This window comes from Archocentrus centrarchus, chromosome 1 (genome assembly GCF_007364275.1).
Source record: "Archocentrus centrarchus isolate MPI-CPG fArcCen1 chromosome 1, fArcCen1, whole genome shotgun sequence".
NCBI classification, from domain to species: domain Eukaryota; kingdom Metazoa; phylum Chordata; class Actinopteri; order Cichliformes; family Cichlidae; genus Archocentrus; species Archocentrus centrarchus.
Genome location: NC_044346.1, coordinates 24,937,590 through 24,958,157, shown reverse-complemented (window position 1 = coordinate 24,958,157; position 20,568 = coordinate 24,937,590). Strand labels below are relative to the sequence as shown.

Below are 20,568 nucleotides of genomic sequence, written 5' to 3'. Positions count from 1 at the left end.
CTAAAAATATCAGGATAAGAAATTTATGTGTCACTGACCCTTAAAGTGATCCAACGGAATGCAAAGAAAAACTCTTCATGGTGATCTCATTTCCCTTTTCTGCTCGTTAACATTTCATTTCACATTTGAGTCGTTTTAATTTTATTTGATTACTGAGGGGACGTTTTCTCACTTGTTCATGTGGCTTTACAAACCATCTCATATTACAGTCTAAAGTTGGTAAAGTGCAGGAGTGAGATACTATTTTTATATGGTGTTGTCCATGATCATAACAACCCCTCAATTTTCTTGAATTAAACTTAGACTGCACATGGGACAACCAGTAGTCACAGTATATACTATTCTATATGAATAGTTCTGTGAAGTAAAAATAAACACACTGAACTGTTTTTGATTTTTTTTTAATCCTAGTAATGGCATCTGATTTCTCTGTCTTTTGCTTTTTAATGTGTGACACATTTGAGTCTTTTGAGTTATTTATAGATTACAGCTTTGTTCTCCCATAGACATTTTCATTGTGTTGTTACAAGCTAAAGGTCATTTCACTATTTAAATCAGTGAGCGACTGAATGTAATGATTTTATCTCACAGGATGCAAACATCACCCGCCTACATCAAGCCATGCAGGAAGCTGGTTTTCTGACCTGTGTATGTGCAGAGTGTGAGAATCAAAATCTGTTGATGTTTTCACTGCTGCAGACATGATGCAACTCTGTTGGGCCATATTATTGATTTGTTGTTGTTCCTATTCAGGTACGTCCATTCACTTTTCTTAAAACAATTTTTAAAATGTTCACAAGAGGGATGTTTTTAAACTTGTATTTTTTAAATGTCCTTATGTCCACACTGACTCTGTGGTTTAAATTAATGCCACATTATTGTCTGAAATTTGGTTCTCTGAGTGCTTCTAGAAAAAGATGTTGAGTCCATGTTAATGCAGATGCCTTATGTTCTCTATCGCTAATCAGATATTTTGTCTCTTTTCAGAGAGCACTACAGTTGTCAGAAAGCCTGGTGAGAACATCACTCTGAGGTGTTCATCAGAAGGACGCTTCAGAAGCAATGAGATATATGCTGGGATGTATCTGTATCATAACTTTACTGAGCAGAATGAAGTGTATTTCTACAGCACCGCTCCACGTGGCTAAATTTCAGCACGTTAGGGATACAGTGGCAGAACTGAAACAAATGGAACTCCTACGAACCGCAACGTGATCATCACCAATCTGACCGTGAATGATTCGGGTGTCTACACTTGTGTCTACAAAGAATCAGTCGAAAAGAGTGTCACGTGCAGTGTCTACACAGTTTTCGTAAGAGGTGTGTTTTCTTTTCCTCTTCTTCTTCTTGTTAAAAAAAAAATCTACAATCACATCCAGTAACCCACAATCCTGTACAGTTGGCCAAATGCAGTGCATATTCATGAGATGACACTTTGCCACAAACTCATCTTGGATTTCATGAAGGTGAAGAAGAGCAGAAATGTCTGAGAAAAAGCATTATCATAGAAACTTACTTTTAATGTTGACCTATGCAGTGGTGACATAACCATAAACTTAACCCAGTGACATAATCCAAAAATGTTTTTGTGTTATTTAAGAGTGGTAGCACCCTAGCACCCTCCCTCGGCGTTCTTCCTGTTTTATTTTGATAATCGTCCGGTCCCTGTCTGTTGTATCCAGTTTTGTTCCTCCTGGTCTCGTCTTGGTAATCAGCTTTCACCTGTGTTCCCACCTGTTCCCTCTTCCCTCATCAGTCCCTCTGTGTATTTAAGTCCTGTGTTTTCTCTGCCTGTTGTCGTGTTGTTGAGCCCAGTGTGTTCCTTCCTGCCTTGTATTTTGCTCTTCGTTTCCTCAGAAGGATTTTTGTATTTAGTTTCTTTGCGTCTTCCAATAAACACCTTTTAGTCATGATGTTATCCGGAGTCCTGCGTCTGGGTCCAGCTTTGCCCGACACACCACCCACCATGACAGCTAATCTTCTCATTTTGGCAAATTTCTTGTATAGCGGCACTAAAATTTGTAAGCAAATAACTAGTTTTCCTTTACTTCTCATAGACGTGGCACCATGTCCTCAACGAGATGGTCCGTACACCTTGGTGTTAATCATCACTATTTGTGTCCTCAGCATGCTGTTAATCATGATGTTCCTGCTGCTGATCATTCAGAGAGTGAGTTCAGTTCTTTCTACTTAAAGCTTTCTGAGTAGGGTAATGTAATTGAGCTCTGCAAGCTGTGGAATGCAGTAATGGTTATTTTGCATATCTCACATTTCTCACTCTTACCCCAATTGTGCATAACTGCTGTAAACATTATAAACCTTTGTGTGGTGACTTACCAATAATATCTAAAACCACTGAATGCTCTTTTTGCATCTTAAAGTGCAGCTGCAGAAGCACCACTGCTTTTTGGACAGATCTATACAGTGTCCACCTTTTTTTTTTTTTTTTTTTTTTTTTTTTTTTTTTTGCTGTCAGCTCAAGATAAATATAATTTCCCTTTCTTAAACCATGATTAATGATGATTTAATACACTTTCCCCCTAAATTTTCTTTAAGTAAACTGAATGCACTTTAAAATCTGCAGACAGTCTTTACAGGGATGTTTCACTGCCAACAGGTGAAAGAAAGATGCAGCAACAATACAGGAGCAAGAATCCAGTGTGTATGAAGTCATGAGTGACCTCTGTCCTGCGGCAGTCTGAGTCTTCATCTGAAAGTCCCAATGAGTTTGATTAGCATTGCAGTCAAATGTTATTGGCTTGCTGAATGTTCATTCATCAACAGCCAGTATCCACCCTGTTCCAGTTTTTTAGCTCACACTCTCAACACCTTTTACAGCATGCAGCGCATGCACACACACACACACACACACACACACACACAGCTGAATTCAATAACTGTTTTTAGTTTGTGTTAACCGAGGTTTTAATAAAATACATTTGTCCAGCTCCCAGCTTGGATTTGGGAGACAGACACCCTCTTTATTTTTAAGGTTAGGCTAAAACTTTCCTTTTTGATAAAGCTTATAGTTAGGGCTGGATCAGATGACCCTGAATCCTCCCATAATTAGGCTGCTTAGGCTTAGACTACTGGGGGGTTCCCATGATGCACTGAGTATTTCTTTTTTAATTCACTTCTTTTTGCACTCCATGTGTTTATGCACCACTCTGCATTTAATCATTAGTTATTATTCTCTGCCTCCCCTCACCCCCAACTGTCACAGCAGATGACTGCCCCTCCCTGAGCCTGGTTCTGCTGGAGGTTTCTTCCTGTTAAAAGGAAGTTTTTCCTTCCCACTGTCACCAAGTGCTTGCTCATAGTGGGTTGTTTTGATTGTTGGGTTTTCTGTCTTATTGTAGGGACTTTACCTTACAATATAAAGCTCCCTGAGGCAATGTTTTATTGGGATTTGGTGGTATATAGATAAAATTGAATTAAATTGCATTAAAGTTTTAACTTTAAGTAAAACTTGCCAAACTCTTACAAGTTTCATGTTAGAACAGTATTTTGCAGGTTTCATTAATTGTTCTTAAAATTGTGTTCTGAATATGATTCAGTTCTCATACTTGCCATGGAAAGTTTAATTATAGGGTATTTGTGATTATTTGGTTTGATTGTAAGTCTTTAAATTAAAAGCTTGACAAAAAGAGTAACAAAGTCTACCTGAGCTTTGTTTACCCAGTTCAACAGGGGCAAACTAAAAGCTGAGGAACCTGAAAATTTCAAGGCAACATGATTCAAAAGCATTTTGAATTTTCTGAACTTCTGACAGTTGTTGGTGATTTTACCAAGAATTCTGGCAACTTGAATTTTCATGTTCACTTAATTATAATACTCTGGTGAGGCATGCAAAAAAAAAAAAACTCACTTGGATCCACATGTTTGACAGCCCTATTTATTGGAACTTGGAACCATTAGAAGTACGTTTACTTTTGACCCCCACCACACAAGGCTGAGCCTTGGTTTCTTCCTAGTTGCAGACTGAGTCCTTTCTTGTGCTAGGTAATTGTACTACTCTATGGAAACACATGTTTCAACTAACTGAACTGAGACATCTTCTTTTTATAAATTCAGCATTCCTTGCATACAATTATAGCAATAAAAATATCCTTGCTTTGTAAAGACTTCGCTTGATTTGTAAAGACAGTTTTGTTGCTTAAGCTACTTTATTTTTTGCTAAATCAAGAATTTGTGTTATTTTGAAGGTAAAAATATTTTCAATTGAAGCTAGAATTTCACAGAAATAATGTAATTAGGTGAACAAGGAAAAATTCAAGTTGCCAGAACTCTGGTCTAGACATGTAAATCTCAGTGAAGTCAGAAGTCAGTAACAACAGCAAGTTGAGAAATTCAAAAAGATATGGAATCATGTTGCCTTGATATTTTGAGTTTTCTCAACTTTTATTTTCTCTTCAGTGCACCTTCCTCAAACGGTCTGCAGCAAGGCTTCTGAAAGCCCTCTGTAAATTTTGTGCGGTCACAAGAAGAAAAGATGAAGAATCCACAGTTCAAGCAGCACAGAACAAAACCAAATCAGCATCTGTCTCAATTATAACTCTTTTGTTCTAACAGTCATGGCTGACGAAATCTTCCTCACCTTCCTAATCTCCCACCTTTCTATTTTTACAGCTTTTTTTTTTTTTTTTTTTTTTAACTAAACTAGTACAGAAACATTGAATACAATTTTTTTCATTGCCGGAAAAGATAACATGCATTAAATGTGGTTAATGTATTGATTTTTCCTGTGCAGCCACCAATCATACACTGGCTTCTTAAACTGAGACTTGCTCATCAAAACTTTGAGAACCCCTGTTATCACCTTTACAGCAACATGTGCTTGTTAATGAAACCACAAACCTCCCACAGCATTCAGGACACTGAAGCTGATGACTGATATAGTATAATGAACTAAACTTCAGCCCTAGTAAACTAACCTTTTACTGGTAGGTCTATTTGTGCGTCATGATAGCAGAAAGCAGGACACTTGGAAACCACAGGAAGTCGTGGGAGGGAGAACCATTATGTTTATCTTGTTCCTCTTGTATTGCCTGTGCCAGTGGTTCCTATAGTAGTTGTGCTCCTGCATAGCAACAGTGCTATAATTCAACATTCTGACTTTTGCTGCCAGTTACCTTTTCAGATTTCTCTTAGTTTTGTCTGCATGTTTTCATATTTTGCTGATCTGTCTTACAGTCATGTCAGCAGTGTGTAAATATTTTTTGCAAATGTACTTCTACTATTGTATGTACAAAACTGATCATTCGTTAAGACATGCAGGCATTTTAAGAGTAGTTAAAAAAACAAACGAACAAAAAAAACCAAAACATGACAAATAAATGCCTCCGTGCATTTGAATATAACAATAATATCCCAAGTAAGTCTCATCGCCAGCTGTGACACAACCAGACACAAGAGGGCAGCATTTGACAGTAATTTTACTGCAACATGTTTCCATCGGTCGTTTTATGTATATCGTGAAAAATATAAGAGATCAGAGGGATCAGTCAAATAGACGGTAATAACGCTGTGTAAGGGTTTTGGTGTGTGAGAAAGAAGCATGTTCAGGAAATATGAGTACTGAGACTAACTTTAACTATGGTTATCATGGTACCGTTACTGAGTCTCTGTATTCAGTTTAGAATGATTAGGATCGGTGATTCCCGCAATGTTCAGGTCCTTTTAATCCACCAATATAAATAGTTAAAATGCCAATATGTGCAGAGTCTACACAGGAATGAAAAGGTACGATAAAGTTTCCATAGCGTTACAAAAGGCTATAACAGATAAAGTCTAGCTTCATGTGGAATTCTTTGGTGCTAAAACTTTCACTCTGACGACAATCATTTAGTCAAGCAAAGTCGGCTGCTTCCCTATTTATCAGAGATTTACTTTTCACATGTGCTAAATAATATATCTTTGTAGAATCATAATCGGTCGTTACGAAATAGGCCTATATTTTAACGTTAAGGATTTCGCTTCTGGGTGAAATGCTTCCTGTGATCACCACGATTCTTTTGTATTACTGGGGAGTTTGTCACATAGATTTTACATCATTGCAGCACTTCTTTAATACTGTGACTGAGTAAACAAATTTCCCTTCGGGTAAGCAGCCCAACACTGGAGAGATCCTGTTATCTCCTATTTGGATACGTGCGTAAAAGCGCGTCAGTGGATCTCTCCACCCGCCCCCCTCGTGCGCTCACATTTCTTTTAACATGGTTGTGCGGTGTCGAGATTCTCAACATCCCACTGGAGTGCACATCACTGAGCTCAGCGGCATATCTGCATCAGCGCTGCCTGCAGTCACACAGTGTCATCACGCACTCAGAGCTTTCTGCAAAAGAACAAGTGCAGGGAAACTGAGGCAACAAAGTCAACTCCAGATTCCGACGTGACCGCGTGAGACGGACAGTTGCAGCTTCCCTGCAGAGACCAAAGCGCTGCTTCCACTGACGACTACGCGAAGTGTTCCAGCTGGAAACCCAGAGCATGAAGAAAACTCAAAATTCGGGTACAGGTGAGTAGCATCCTTAGGAATGTATGGCCAGATATCCCATGAACTAAACTCTGCAAAAAAAGTAGTTACAAGTGTGAATAATTCGTGTAAATAATGGCACAGACTGGAATAATTATTTCTGAGATGCTTTTATGGTTTTGTATGTCCAAGTAATACACCAATCAGTAAATAAACATGAATATATGAGCATAAGATTTCAATATATCCTTGGTTATTTTTAGTACATTCTTGCATTCTGTTTATCTGGGTTGTTTTTTTTTTTTTTTCATATTTCTCCAACTTTTCAAACTCTTTAACTTGGGATTTACCACTTCTGTTGTTCTGGGCCAATTTGTTTTGTGGCTGAGGTAACAGCACTCAGGGGAGCACCTCAGGGTCTCCTGGCCTTTACAGTCTGATGTGCATCATCTGTCCTTCCCAGCCTGACCTTCTGAATGGATGCAGTGGACCCTTCAGGCTGAGCTGTCTTCCTGGACTCATTGCTGTCTGTGTATGTGCGCGCCTGTGTTAACAATCATTTTTGACGTTTGCTTGCACATTATGTCAGACTACATGCTTTTGAGTAGCCTACATGTGGGCCTCTGCATTGTAAGTGCATGGCACAACATAGTGTGTGCTTGTCATGCTTATTATACAACATGTCTCTGGCTTTGCTCAAGCCCCATCTGTGTGTTCAGTCTCCTTTAACACGGGGAGCCGAGGATGGGCTCTGGGGGGAAAAAAATAACATGCTCTAGATTAAACAGACAAAAAAAAATGTGGCACAAGCTGATGCTGCTGAGGCTTGTGTCGAAAACAGGAGACATAAGGGCCATGACGTAACTGCTTGGAAACTTAATATATTGAAATAAATTGAACAGTATTTTACTACTGTTTGATGTGTTTACACCAATATTGAAAGAACTGCATTGAAGGGTCCTCCAGCTTCCTAGGATCCAAAAGTAAATGGACATTTGCTTAGCAACTTTCATTATTATTAAATTAAATTATTCACTGATGGAATAAGAGTTTTATTTCTGTCAGGTTCTATCTCTGGAGCTATTCACAGGTACACCTGCACTGACACAGCATTAATATTACTGTTACTACTTAGTATGTGGTGAGCCTGCTGAGGAGGCAGTGAACAACAGCAGTGTCCAGTGATTTTTTTTTTTCTAACATTTACCAGATAAAAAGCCCAGAAGGATCATCACTGCTGAGTGAATAACACAATGATTTTCATCTCAAAGGTCTTCATGCTCTTTGATCATTAGAGTGTCCCCATATGAAAGACCTGGCAGCCACACTCACCCCTTTTTAGCTCAAACCTTGAAGCTTCCAGCGTTTTTTTTTTTTTTTTTTTTTTTTTCCATGCAGCATCATGACCTAAAGGTGTCAAATTTTCTCCCAGTCCAGAGCATTTTGTGGTTGAACTGAGAGAAAACCCAATTAGTAGCTGTACAAAATATTTTCCCAAATAAATATGCATTACCAGGATTTTTTTTTTCTTTTTTGTCTTTCACCTTTTGCATATCTGTCAACTTATCTTAGGCAAAGTTCTAGTTTAAGCTAACTCTTAATGTAAGACTGCTGGGATCGCAGTTGTGTGGATGTGTTCTGGAGTGTAGCTATAATCTGTTAAATGAGCTAGCTCAGTTGAAGATAAAGGAGCACTGATGTGTAAAATCTTTCATGCTAAATCTTCATCAGCTAGTGACCTCCATTTTTCTTAATATACCTTTAAAGCTAAGCTAAAGAAAAAAAAAAATCCCAATAAATATGCCAAATCACTAGCTTAAAAGTGTCAATGCTTTTAGAAATACTGACCTTTTAGGAAGTGTGCATTAGATCTCTGATTTCTCTGGTCCCTCATCCTGAATTTTATACTCTAAGGAGGGGGATCGTTGTGTTGTCTCCTGTGAGGTCACAGACAAGAATATGGTGGCTCTGATTTATTTAAGTCAAGTGAGACCAACAGTCTGTTGGGCTTAATGAACTGGATGCACACATGTTGTCCTGTAGTGTCTTGTAATGTGAACCTCAATGAACAGGGAGACCCAGCAGAGCTGTTGTTTTTTTATCCACCTTTTTTTTTCTTTCGCTCTTCCTACGCATGAGAGATCCCAGTCAGCTGTGTTACATATTGTCATGCTTTTTGAACGCAGCCTAAGCTTGAGTAGACTTTTTTTTTTTTTTTTATGGTGGCCATTTGCTGAGGGCTGGTTGTGTGTATTTCCTGGACTTCAATAGAAGACTTCATGTAAAAATGCAATGAAGCATTGCTGATGTTGATTTGTGGATGAAATGCAGGACACTGAAAGATGTGCAGTTGATAACTGATTTCATTTGGCAACCTTTTTTTTTTTAATGGGAAATTTGTTTTGACATTCAAATCTCTGCTGTAGTACTTTTCAGTTTAGTATACATCAGCTCTATCTTGAGGAGACATTCCTATCTCTTCCAATATCATAAGGAAATGGCAAATTAATAGTGACTCAACATCTCTTAGTGACTCAGCCTGATGATGGCCAGGATTTAGTCTGCTGGATTATATGTAGTGGGTGGCAGGGCCCACTCACTGCAGTGTACAGTAGACGGAGCTAATTTTTGTTAATACATCCTTTACTGGTGATATACTCCCTCATGAATAGGCAGTTCTAATAAACCATGTCCTGTCTGTGTACCAACTGTGTACTGTTATCTCCTAGTTTACTGAATGTAAGTGTTAAAATTAAAATGTTATCTTGCTTGGTAATAATAGTAAGAAATAAGAATAATAAGTAAGAATAGTAAAGAAAATTTTAATTAAAATGATAAATATAGGGATTTTTTATGCATGAATTTAATACAGTAGCCATGGAACTACTGCAGTTTATGTAAATATCAGAATGTTTTACTGTAAATATATTTAGCCTTTATTATGTCTGCATCAGTGGCAAACTGATAGCAAACTGACTTTCTTGTTGCCATTTTATCACCATCTTGATGCACTAAAGATGGCAACTGACTGTGCGAGACTTGGTTCTCGTCTTCAAATTAACCATTTCAAAGGCAATGAGACTGCAGGTTACAGTAATTGTATATGGTCACAATAATTTTGTCATATCGCAATCTCCAGCCACTATTAGTATGGCTGTAGCATTAACTAGCTGACATTCCCCTTGGTTTGCAGATTCAGATCGGCAGAGAAAATAGTTCCTACCTGATAGCGTTAATAAGGTTTGTGGATTTTTTTTTTTTAAGTAACTGGGTCATAATTTTTAAAGGGATGCTTCTGCATCTTTCAAATGTATTAATTTTTTGGCTTGAGCAATGCATACCAAACTTCATCTGTTTTCATATTATTAAAGGGAATGCTGAAATTTCTACAGCCAAAATTTCCAACACTAGACACCTCACACCAAAACAATAGCAATCCAGCTGGATAAGTAAATATATTTGATTTTGGGGTGGACTGGTCCTGCTGATCTTATAGCGCACTGTAAAATTCAGCAGAGATGAATTTCGGAAAGGCTGGCTACAGCACTGTTGTGTCTAACTGGTTTCTTTAAAAATCCATCACATTTTAAATTCCACGTTGTATAACCTCCCACTAAACCACACCACTAGGTCCCATAGAGAAAGAGCAGATGAGGGGAGTCAATGCAGCTCTTTATTTCTTCCTAACAATGGCTCTTTAGTGACAGCTAAGCTAGATTCCCTTCAGTCTGAGTCACATATTGGCCTGGACTGCATCCACTACTACTCCCTGTGATAATAAGACTGCCTTTGGAGACTTTGGTATTCGTGTGTCGGTTTAATTTACTACCTTAGAGTTGGGCTGCCAAGTTTTCCAGTTCGTATAATCCTTATCACTTTAAAAACCCTGCTTGAGCATTAGACTGCCTTTATCAGTCTTCTTTCATGTGTGCCATGTACAAAAGCTCAGTTTTATCCCATAGTGGCGCTCCGAGATACAGGTTATTCAGCCAAGGTTTTAGTCACTGAAAGGTCTTTTTCCATCAGATATTAGCCTAAAGTGTTCCCACCTACTGCAGGAAGTGTCATATGATTTTGCTCTGTCTCTCAAGGTTTAAAATCTCACTTTCTCTCTTTATATCTGTAATTCACATCTGAATGAAGTTAGCTCTGAGCTCTGAAACGCTGAGCCATGTCTCAGCAATGCATAGCCTACATATTAAAAGTAGATCTCGCTCTTTCTTCCTGATAAATAGCTTCATATACCCTTGCATTTAAGTGTACGCACATAGACACAGACGCACACATACAAGTCTAACGTCATTTGCCACTGTGTCAGAGTTTGGCTATAAATAGAGAGGGCAGCTTAACAAAGCCCCCTGTGAATAACATAAGGATGAAAACAGGCCATGTCACTGCTGCTTATCATGATGAGCAGCCAGCCAGTCGTGAAAAATGTTGCTGCATGTTCATTAAAGAAACACCTGATGTTACAAGCAGATGTCATTAGTTAAAGCATGGGGATGATCATAATGAGGGCATCACTGTCCCTTTGCATGGTTATTACTTGGTGTATTACAAGGATCATTTTTTTTCACGGTGACAAATGTGTCCTCTGAGCTATCAGACAGATTGATATACATGTCACAGATGATTGGCCAAAATATTGGTTTCACCTTTTTCACAAAGTAAAAAGACAGAAATGAAGGCATGAATGATGAGTTGTGCAGGATGCTCAATGACCGTTTACAAATATCCATCTCAGGCCAATTTTTTTATCTACATTAAATTGAGATGCAGTTTTCAATGCACATAAAGTAGGAATTATGTTAATTCACTTACTAAGCTGCAGAATAATAGACATCAAGTTGCCCAACATGCAGAAAAAATTAGGTAAATGTAGGTTGGACACTAGTATTAGATTATTGCATATGCGTATTTACATCTCAGTGTATATAAAGTTGCAGTTTTCTTAAATTCTTCATAATATTTCAGTGTTCTGTTATATGCATTATAAGTGAAAACAGTACAATAAGCACTGGCAACATTAGCATTACACGTATCTAGTGTATGCACTCTGTTGTACCCAGCCTGATATGTCAGTGTACGAAGTTCTGTCTTTATAAAGGAAGAAAGAAAGAAAATGAAATTCCAGCACAGATTGTTAAAGATGTGTTTCAAAACAGCATCTCCATTTATATATTTCTCCCACTGCGCTTATGAATTTATTTGGCCTGCTCATATCTGGGTCATGGTAATTTAATAATAGCTGAAGTCATTCTGGTCAAAAAGTCACACTGTAACAGTACTAGCGTCCGCCTCTAAAATCCAATACGAGTTTGGCTCTGGTAAGACTTTCACTGATCTCATCTTTTTTCTTTCATCAGAAAAGGCAGAAAAATGTTAACGAATTCTATGTAACCCCAGCTCTGTGCAACGCACAGCTTATGTAATTTAAACTCTGTCATTTTGCATTTATTTGGGACATACTCCTTTGCCAATCTCCACATGAACACCGCAGAGCTCATGTGTCAGGCGCTCGCTCTGTGTGCGTCTGTGTGCATGTGCCCGTGTGTATGCCTATGCGATGAGTATGTGTGTACGCCGTCTGGGTCCGAGTTGTGGATTTAGACATCAGGAGCTTGGCATGCTGATTACAGAGGTCTGAAGCCACAGGGAACCACAGGAACTCTCCTCTCTTTCTCTCTCCTTTTTCTTTCCAGCATTATCCCTTCATCAGTTCAGGCTAATTTGTAGAGATGGAGGTGAAAGCAGGAGGCCTTGGGCTTATGTGGCAGGATTCTGTGCCTTATGATAATCAGCCAAATCGCATAGCTTTGCTCCTCTCATCCGTGCTCTGTCTAAGCTTACCTTAGTCATTTACCTAATGCACAGTTAACCACTGTGGACTGTAACTTTATAATGCACAATGAGGTATATTACACACTGTAGCAAATGTAGCATTGCTGACAGCCTGTTATTGTTGCAGTTTAACAAATTTCATGTGGATTTGGGAAGTCAGTATTTAAAGCTGCTTTTATTCTGGCTACTGTGATACTCAGAATGCAAAAACAAGCTCTTAAAAAGTCCTGCAAAGTTGACGAACGATGCACAGTGGCTTCTACTACTGTCTGCAGTGTCTACTTAGTGTCCAAATATTTATCAGTTGCTGCGACAGATGCCTTATTTCCTGCAAGGGATCAAGAACTTTGAGGATATCCCATTTTATGTAGACTACTGCCAGCCCACTCTCACATCTAATGATTACCTTATGGCGAATAGGAAATAGCCAGCAGTGTTACCACAGCCATGCTGGGATGGACAGACATACAGACTGCACTACTAGCACTTTTACAGCCTCCGACAGTCCAAATGACCTGAGAATGGGATTTAAATTGTCAGAGAACTGGAAGAGAGGAGCCTGTGTGAGTTATAGCTTAAAGGAATGGGCTTTCCTGTGAACTGGATTTGGCTGGATAGACTGTGTGTTTCTCTAAGTGTGAGTGTGTGTCATGGATTGGTGCATTTCATGACTTTTCTGGTTCTCACAGAGGATTGCTTGAGTGCGTCTCAACAGGGATGTGCCAGTTGCTGACTCAACATCAGTAATTACTTTGGCTATGAGTTTTGCACTTTGTTATGACTGGTGATATTATGAGCTGTGAAACATCTTCGCTGGCAGAGCCTTAACTATCTGGAGCTATTGGATGGCTTGCTTTGAAATTATTTACAGACCTTCAAAATACTCAAGGGATGAATCCCACTAACTCTTGGAACTCCCTTGAGCTTGTAGTTAGCAATACCACAAGTTCTGTTCAGGTCTGTTTCATAAACATGCTAACATGCTTCAGAAAGCTGGTGATCATGGTAGGCATTATACCTGTAGCACTGCCTCACAGTGCCACTAGTGTGAATGAAAGTTGCTCTTACTTCTTGAAAGTGAGTGGTTTATGCCACGGCTCTTCCACTTTGTGAGTTTCCTACAGTTGTCTCTAATGCATCTACAAACCTGCAGGACAGGCTGCTGCCTTTTCCTTTGTACATGAAGGGTTTCAATTTATATAAGAGAAAATGGTTAGCAATACAACATCATTAATAGCAAGTTTGCTGACTAATGTCATAGTCATTAATCAGGAACTGCTTCATTTCTCTTGTGTTTGTTTTGTTCAGTTTCTATAGTTTCCCTTGGTGTTGATTCTGTGCGGTGGCAGCATGCTGATAAAGCAGAACCATCATAAACTCCAAATGTAACACACAAAGAGTGGTGGCCATGTAGCTGATCATGGCGACATAGCAGCACCCATTTAAGTGTTTGCATGCATGCATGCATGCACGTGTGTCATTCTGTCTGTGAACATGATAGCTCAAAAAGTTCTGAATAAATTCTGATAAAACTCTGTAGAGATGTAGAGTGGAGTCATGTTAACAATCCATTAAAATATGGCTTACATCCACCAAAACGTTGTCAAGGTCATCTTAATGATTTTGACAAAAAAAAACCTTAAAACTCAGAAATTATGATTCCTACAAAAATTTTAAATGTCATGTCACATTTGACCTCTGACCTCTTGATTGATCTGAAGCTCAAAGTGATAATAATGCTATACAGAGCTACTTAAATCTATGTTTCTTACTGCCATTATTTGTATTGACAACATTTAGGGAATTACATATTTCGATTCTAAATATCATGTTACTTTCAACCTCTGACCTCTTCTTCAAGGTTAAATAAGGTCAGACTTTCAAAAATGATGCTTAAAATTCTACTGCCTTTGTTTGTATTGGCAACATTTAGGAAATGATACTGTATATGAAGATTCTAAATATCACATTATAGTTATTTGCATCCAAAAATCATATCACATTCATGTTACCCTTATCTGATTTTTACTGCACTACAAACCTCTGAAGATTCTTAAGTCTTAAGATTCCTCAAATCCACAGTTTAGCACACTTTTTGAGTTTCAGGCCAGAGTTCACTTAAGGCCTGTTTATTCTTCCATTTATTTAACATGAAGAAAACAAATAAAAGCATGCATTAAAAAAACAGATATGATGACTCCATCATGATTGAATAATGACCACGAAATAAAATCCAATTTTATTTCCAGTTCACTCTTTACCTGCAGGAGCTCTGAACATTGTGACATGCGTGTCTTAATGAGGCATTTACAGCTTCACATGGCTGATTTCTTAACATGTGTGTGGACACTGGAGGTGTGTGTATTGCAGACTCTGTTGTGGTGAGCAAATCTCTGCACCCTTAGTTGCTGCTGTATTTTTTTCTTATGTTTTCAGTGCTTCAAACTAACAGTTTGTAAATCTTTCCTTCAACAACCACAAATGTCAAAGAGAGTACATGGAAATCTCAACGGGGTTTTCCCCACAGAGGTTTATAAGTTTCATATAAATGAAATGTTTACAATACTTGGACAGTTGCTTATTCTTTTTATTGCATCCAGACTGACTTTACTCACTTAATCCAATAGGTCAGCAGTTCAAAATCTGCATGATGATGAATGGGAAGCAGGGTGACTTATTCAGCTTCCATAAATACCTGAAATGCTTTATTTCAAACATATTTGATGCACTGAATAGAAGAAAAACTTCACCCAGTCAGATTGTCGGCAGGGCCATGTAGCCAGGCCAGGAAGTCTCAAATCTGGAAAGTAAGGATATAATCTCTTTTTTCTTTCTTTTTTTTTTAATTCTCTGGTTGCTGTAATGATGATCACTGTCTATAATTAGCCTCTGGGCTTATTGGGATTTAGTGATTTGGAAGGTTGATTGTTATTTATTAGCACATTTTAGTTCAGTATGGTAGCATTTGAGTAATTTTCTGTTTACAAAAATGTATTTCCCCATAGTTTGTATGAGCACATGGCCCAGTTCTAAATTTGGCTTGTGTAGATGAGTGATGTGAAGTGCTGTGTCTTCCCTGTACATGCCCCAGGTTGTATGTGTAGGCTGGAGCAGCAGCAGGGGACGTAAATGAGGAGGACAGCGTCTCTCTCTCTCCCTCTCTCGCTCTCTCTCTCTCTCTCTCTCTGTGTGTGTGTGTGTGTGTGTGTGTGTGTGTGTGTGTGTGTGCGTGTGTGTGTGCATGTGTGTGCGTGCGTGTGCGTGCGTGGGGGGGGGGGGGGGGGGGGGTTATGATGGAGATGAAGCAGGGAAAAGATGAGTGCTGCGTAGCTCTGTGGTGAGGTCATCAGACTGTGGCTAACAGCACCACATCACTTTTTGTTATTATTCTTTTTTTTTTCCTTTCTTTTTTTTAGCTCTCCGCCATCTCCTGAGTACAGATGGGATTCTTGAATACTGAATATTTGGAGGGAAGAGTTTTTGGGAGGACATGAGGGAGCTGTGCATGTGTGTGTGTGTGCAGTTATGCATGTCAGTGTCTGTGTTATTATACATGAATATATGGCTTTGCATTATAGCGTGAATATGCAGTATAAATTGCAGTGTATTTCTGCATGTCTGTCTGTATTTTGACAGGTGCTTGTCTGTTTACTTGAAGCCAGATTTATTCTTATGTGTAAATGAGGCGTGACCGCTGAGATTATTTTTTTAAAATCTGGAATCCATACACATAAACTCTTTCTGACACAAATGAACCTTCTTTAAAATGTAGCAGCACATCATGGTTACAACGTCTACACGTGAAGATCATAAGCATGATGAGTGGTCATTGTGGGCTGGTTTTGTTTTCACCAACATGACTTCAAAGACACCAAGCAAGTTCAAGATAGACTCAGATATTCTTTCTCTGAAACAAATTTGTCTCCACGAGAAGGCTTGCGCTCGCTGCCATCATCACGCTCACTGAGCAAATTAAGAATGTAAACTAGATTAATTGGCTTTTTAATAATATCACATGTAATCTGCAAAGTTAATAACGCACTTCAGACATTTAAAGTTAAGAAAATAATTTAGCTTGTAGCACAAGTGTTACCAATAACATCAATAATGGCTCTCTTGTTCTGTCCCAGTAAGCCATGGCACTGAGCAAGCATGCACAATGCCAGCACCCTGAAACTGAAGCAGCCAAATTTAATCCAGCCATCATTCATTTTATTTTACGCTGCCCCCCCCCACCCCTGTCCTATGTCAAAATATCTTCCTTTAAAACTTCCTATGAAAGCACAATATTGGTAGATTTTTTTATTTTTTTTTTAACCACACATCTGGCTACTGTTGCAGTAATAAGTAGCAAGCAGTACTGATCTACTAATAGGTGAAAATCAACACTCAAGCATAAATCAGTTTTCATTTGTCATGTTTAGTTCTGTCTGTAGAGTGTTTAGTCTGCGTGTAGGCCCATCTAAAATGTGTTTTTCACTCATGAAGGCACAAGAAGCTTTCAGCTCTCACCTTTTATCCTTTCTTCTTCCCCTCAATTTGCCTCTTTCACTGCTTCCCCTGCTCGCTCCTCCTCCTCTTCTCATTTTATCTTTTATCTTTTTCTCACTGTTTCTTTCTCTGTCATTGTGCACCGCTGCCCTGCAGGCATCCCTTTAGTGTTGGCTGGCATGCTGGTGAGCTTTTTTGCCCGACTGTTATATAACTAAATTTAGCATGTTTGAGTCACGTTTTGCCCAAAGGTTGTGCTATGCGGTGACGGCTTACATTAATGTGCACCCCAAGGCTCTCCATCCACTCTTAGTCAATGTGTGATAACGTTGCGTTTATTTGGCCAGGGCATGTGGGGGGGGTTGAGCTTATTGCACACGAGCGAACAGGCGCACGTGCCTTTCTGTGTCTCATGACCATCTGCCCCATTGGATGAAAATGTAGGCTACATGTTGAGTAAAGTGTTTGTATATTTGAGTCAATGAAATTACTTAAATACGTAACAAAGGCGCGAATAATAGAGGCTGATTGTGTGTGTGTGTGTGTGTGTGTGCGTGTGTGTGAGTGTGTGTTTTCTCTGTGTTCGCAGAATGTGAATGGAATCTGCTTGGTTAGCCCTTGCGGTTTGTTCATGCATGTGTGTGTCTGGTTTTAAATGGGTATTGGAGTGTTCATATTTAGGTTTGTGTGTGTGTGTGTGTGTGTGTGTGTGTGTGTGTGTGTGTGTGTGTGTGTGTGTGTGTGTGTGTGTGTGTGTGTGTGTGTGTGTGTGTGTGTCTGTTTTCTAGGAGGGTCCAGCTGTATCTCTCCAGCAGGTTTTGATGATGGAGAGGAGAGGGGCTGAAAGATATGAATGAGGGAGGTCTTCTCTGTCTGTTCTCCCAAACTGCCTGAATTATGTCTTTTACAAGCTCAAAGAATCTAATTTCCCACGAACTGCCCGCAAATTTTATTTTGCAGTACTGGAAATAAAGTCTTCTGGAAAGAAATTTAAATCCATGCACTTATTAACCCATAAATACATACATATAAAATCTTTGGTTTTTGTTAACTCAAAATTATTATTATAGTGTAAAGCTAAACAGAAGGCGAAATGCGAAATGAAGCAAAGTTTATGCCAAATTTATTCACAGAGAATATGAGTTCTCTCAAAACCAACACAGTTAAGCCCATTTTTATGAGCTGTATGGAGTTAATAATCTCCCTCTTTTAACTTGTAATTTACATTCAGGCTGTTAAAAAACAAACAGGCAAAGCACATTTAAATAAATAAAGCTGAAAGGTCAGTGTCACTTTAGATAAAGATCCAAAGCACTGCTGCGAGTAGTCTTCCAGCAACACCTCCCCAAACTAGGTTATGTAAGATTATTAGGAAAATTGATAATAATAAAATTAAAGAATTATTTCATCTTAACCATCAACATCATCACATCATCAACACCATCCAAAGGATGTCTCCATGGAAATGCGCATATCTCTGTGTACTGCTAGATACTACCTGCACTCACAAGCCAGAGGAAGGGAGTGAGGCACATACAATACAAGAAGGGGAGAGTGCAAGAGACATGGTTCCAGGGCAGAATTGCCATTTGCCTCATCCAAAAAAAAACAAGAAGACAAAAGAAGGTCTGAATAAAAAAGTTGCAGCACCTCACATGCATGCAAGCACATTTTACACCATCAGAAACTGCATGTGTAGTCGTGTTGTATGTGAGTGAGTCAAAAAATGCAGTTTTTTTTTTTTTTTTTTGCCCTGACCTTGTGATTAACTGCAGCTTTGTAAGTCTGGAAAATCATCATGGGGCAGAAAGAGCCAGTGGCCAAAACAGATATATCTCTATTTTTAAACGCACACTTTTGTCACAGCATCAACATCCTGCCTGCCATATGGATGCAACACCAGAAGACTCATTCACAATTTATGTTTGTTTTTATTTTGATTTGGGGTTTAAAAGATCTCCTCCATCAGAATTTTATCATCATCTGCACAAACCAGATGGGTGGAATTCAGAGCTCGGGTAATTGCTCTCAGCCTTTCAAAAGCGGCTGATCTGAGACAGACTTTCCAAGGTAAAATGCATATTACAAATGCATATTATCATAATTACAACCAACCTGTGAGACATGAGGCTGCAGATTTTACCAAAAATACCTTCAGCTTGGTGTTTGTATTTAAAGGCATTTGTGCACTTAGTATGTTTTGTGTAAACTTCCTTTCTTCTGTAATACATGTGATTTTACTTTTTTTATTGAGTTGTTCTGTTTATTATGAGGTGTCTTTTAACCTTATTAGGAATTGTGATATGGTTATAAAAAAATTTTTGTTTTTGTCTGTGTTATTATTAAAACTTTAATCATTAGAATTAGTCACGGAGCCTCACTGGGGCTAAAGCTACTTAAATTCCTACATTGCACCTACACTGAATATCCCTAATCTGCTTCTTCTGCTCTGCTTCGCCTCACTTCCCTATTGCAGATGTCAGATGATGGCCCAGGGACTACAGGAGGAGTGGGAGCTGTGTATGTCTTCGTATGTTAGTGGATTTTCCTGTGTTATTCAGGATGATCCACCCATCTGCAATCTGTGTTTATTTCATGCAGAAATATATGCTGAAAAATATTAAATAACATGAAGAATCTTTCTCTTACAAGCTCTGAAATTTGAAACAGACTTAAAGCAAAACAAACATTTCGCAACAGAGGACTTACATGAAAGTTGTCAGTAAGAGGGCACGCCAAAATCTTCTCATCGCTGCTGGAAATTCAGTACTGTGCAAAAGTCTTGAGCCACCTCTCATTTCTTTATATTTTGCTTCAGAGGAGTCATATGTTCTTGTATTTTTTTTTTTACATGTGCTTAAGCAATAATTTTTCAGGCTTTCTGAAGGTCTTTCAAAAATTTTTCTTTGGACATTGGCTGTTTTTTGGCTCACTTTCAGTCCAGTGCCACTTAACACTGACCTACGAATCCTTCAAGCATAAAAATTCACCTCAACTCAAGCGATGAACATATGTCTATACATAACAGACCACCCAGCAAAGAACCAATTTTAAGTGAAATCTTTAGGCACTTTGTTACTATACTGAATTTTAGTTGTATTTGTTTCTTTACTTGTTATATTTTATATTTGTTGTAATTTCTGCATTTTGGTCAGGTAGGTCTGTCTTTAAAGAGAGATTTTAATCTCATCAAATAAAGGAAATAAAATTAGCAGCTCGTCACAAAAACACATAATTTCTTTCTATTTATTTAGTTGAATAAATGAAATATGACAAACATATTTTTCTTAAAAAAAAATGTAAGAACAGGCCGGTTTATTCTTCCATTGTGGGACCAAAAAAGAAGCAGCAGGCCTAAAAAAAAAAAACAACTAACTGCAGCAGATGAACAGTATCTGGAAGTCGTGTCCTTAAGAAACAGGAAAAAAAATTCCAGCAGTGATCTGACACAGAACCTGAGAGATGCATCTCACCATCACTCGCAACAGGTCAGGCTTGGCGTGATGAATGCAAATTTTAAAATTTTAATTCAAATTTTCATGTACAGAAGAGGTCAGGAGAGAGATGCAACAGTGAGTGTCTATAGCCATCTGGAAAACACAGTGGAGGCTCTGTAATGGTTTGGGGCTGCATTTCAGCCAGTTGTGATGGGGATGCTGTCAAAATTGATCCAGTTCGATGACATTACATTACAGTGAAGGAATTATGAATGCAGAAAAGTGCAGTCAGATTTTGATCCACCATGGAATGCCGTCTTGAAA

The 20,568-nt window shown here is 38.6% G+C and overlaps 1 protein-coding gene and 1 long non-coding RNA gene across 2 annotated transcripts in view; both read left to right on the top strand.

Annotated features, from left to right (window-relative positions):
• The first annotated feature begins 1,957 nt into the window (after positions 1–1,957).
• LOC115772140 (uncharacterized) lies at positions 1,958–2,726 on the top strand. The gene is made up of 3 exons (XR_004019023.1): positions 1,958–2,021; positions 2,128–2,170; positions 2,618–2,726. It is a non-coding gene; the product is annotated as an uncharacterized LOC115772140 (long non-coding RNA).
• A 3,465-nt stretch (positions 2,727–6,191) lies between these two features.
• septin9b (septin 9b) overlaps positions 6,192–20,568 on the top strand; it is a 71,776-nt gene continuing 57,399 nt past the window's right edge. The window contains exon 1 of the mRNA XM_030729039.1: positions 6,192–6,517. Coding sequence (XP_030584899.1) covers positions 6,490–6,517 — 28 coding nt within the window. The 5' untranslated portion in view covers positions 6,192–6,489. The remainder of the gene's footprint in view (positions 6,518–20,568) is intronic.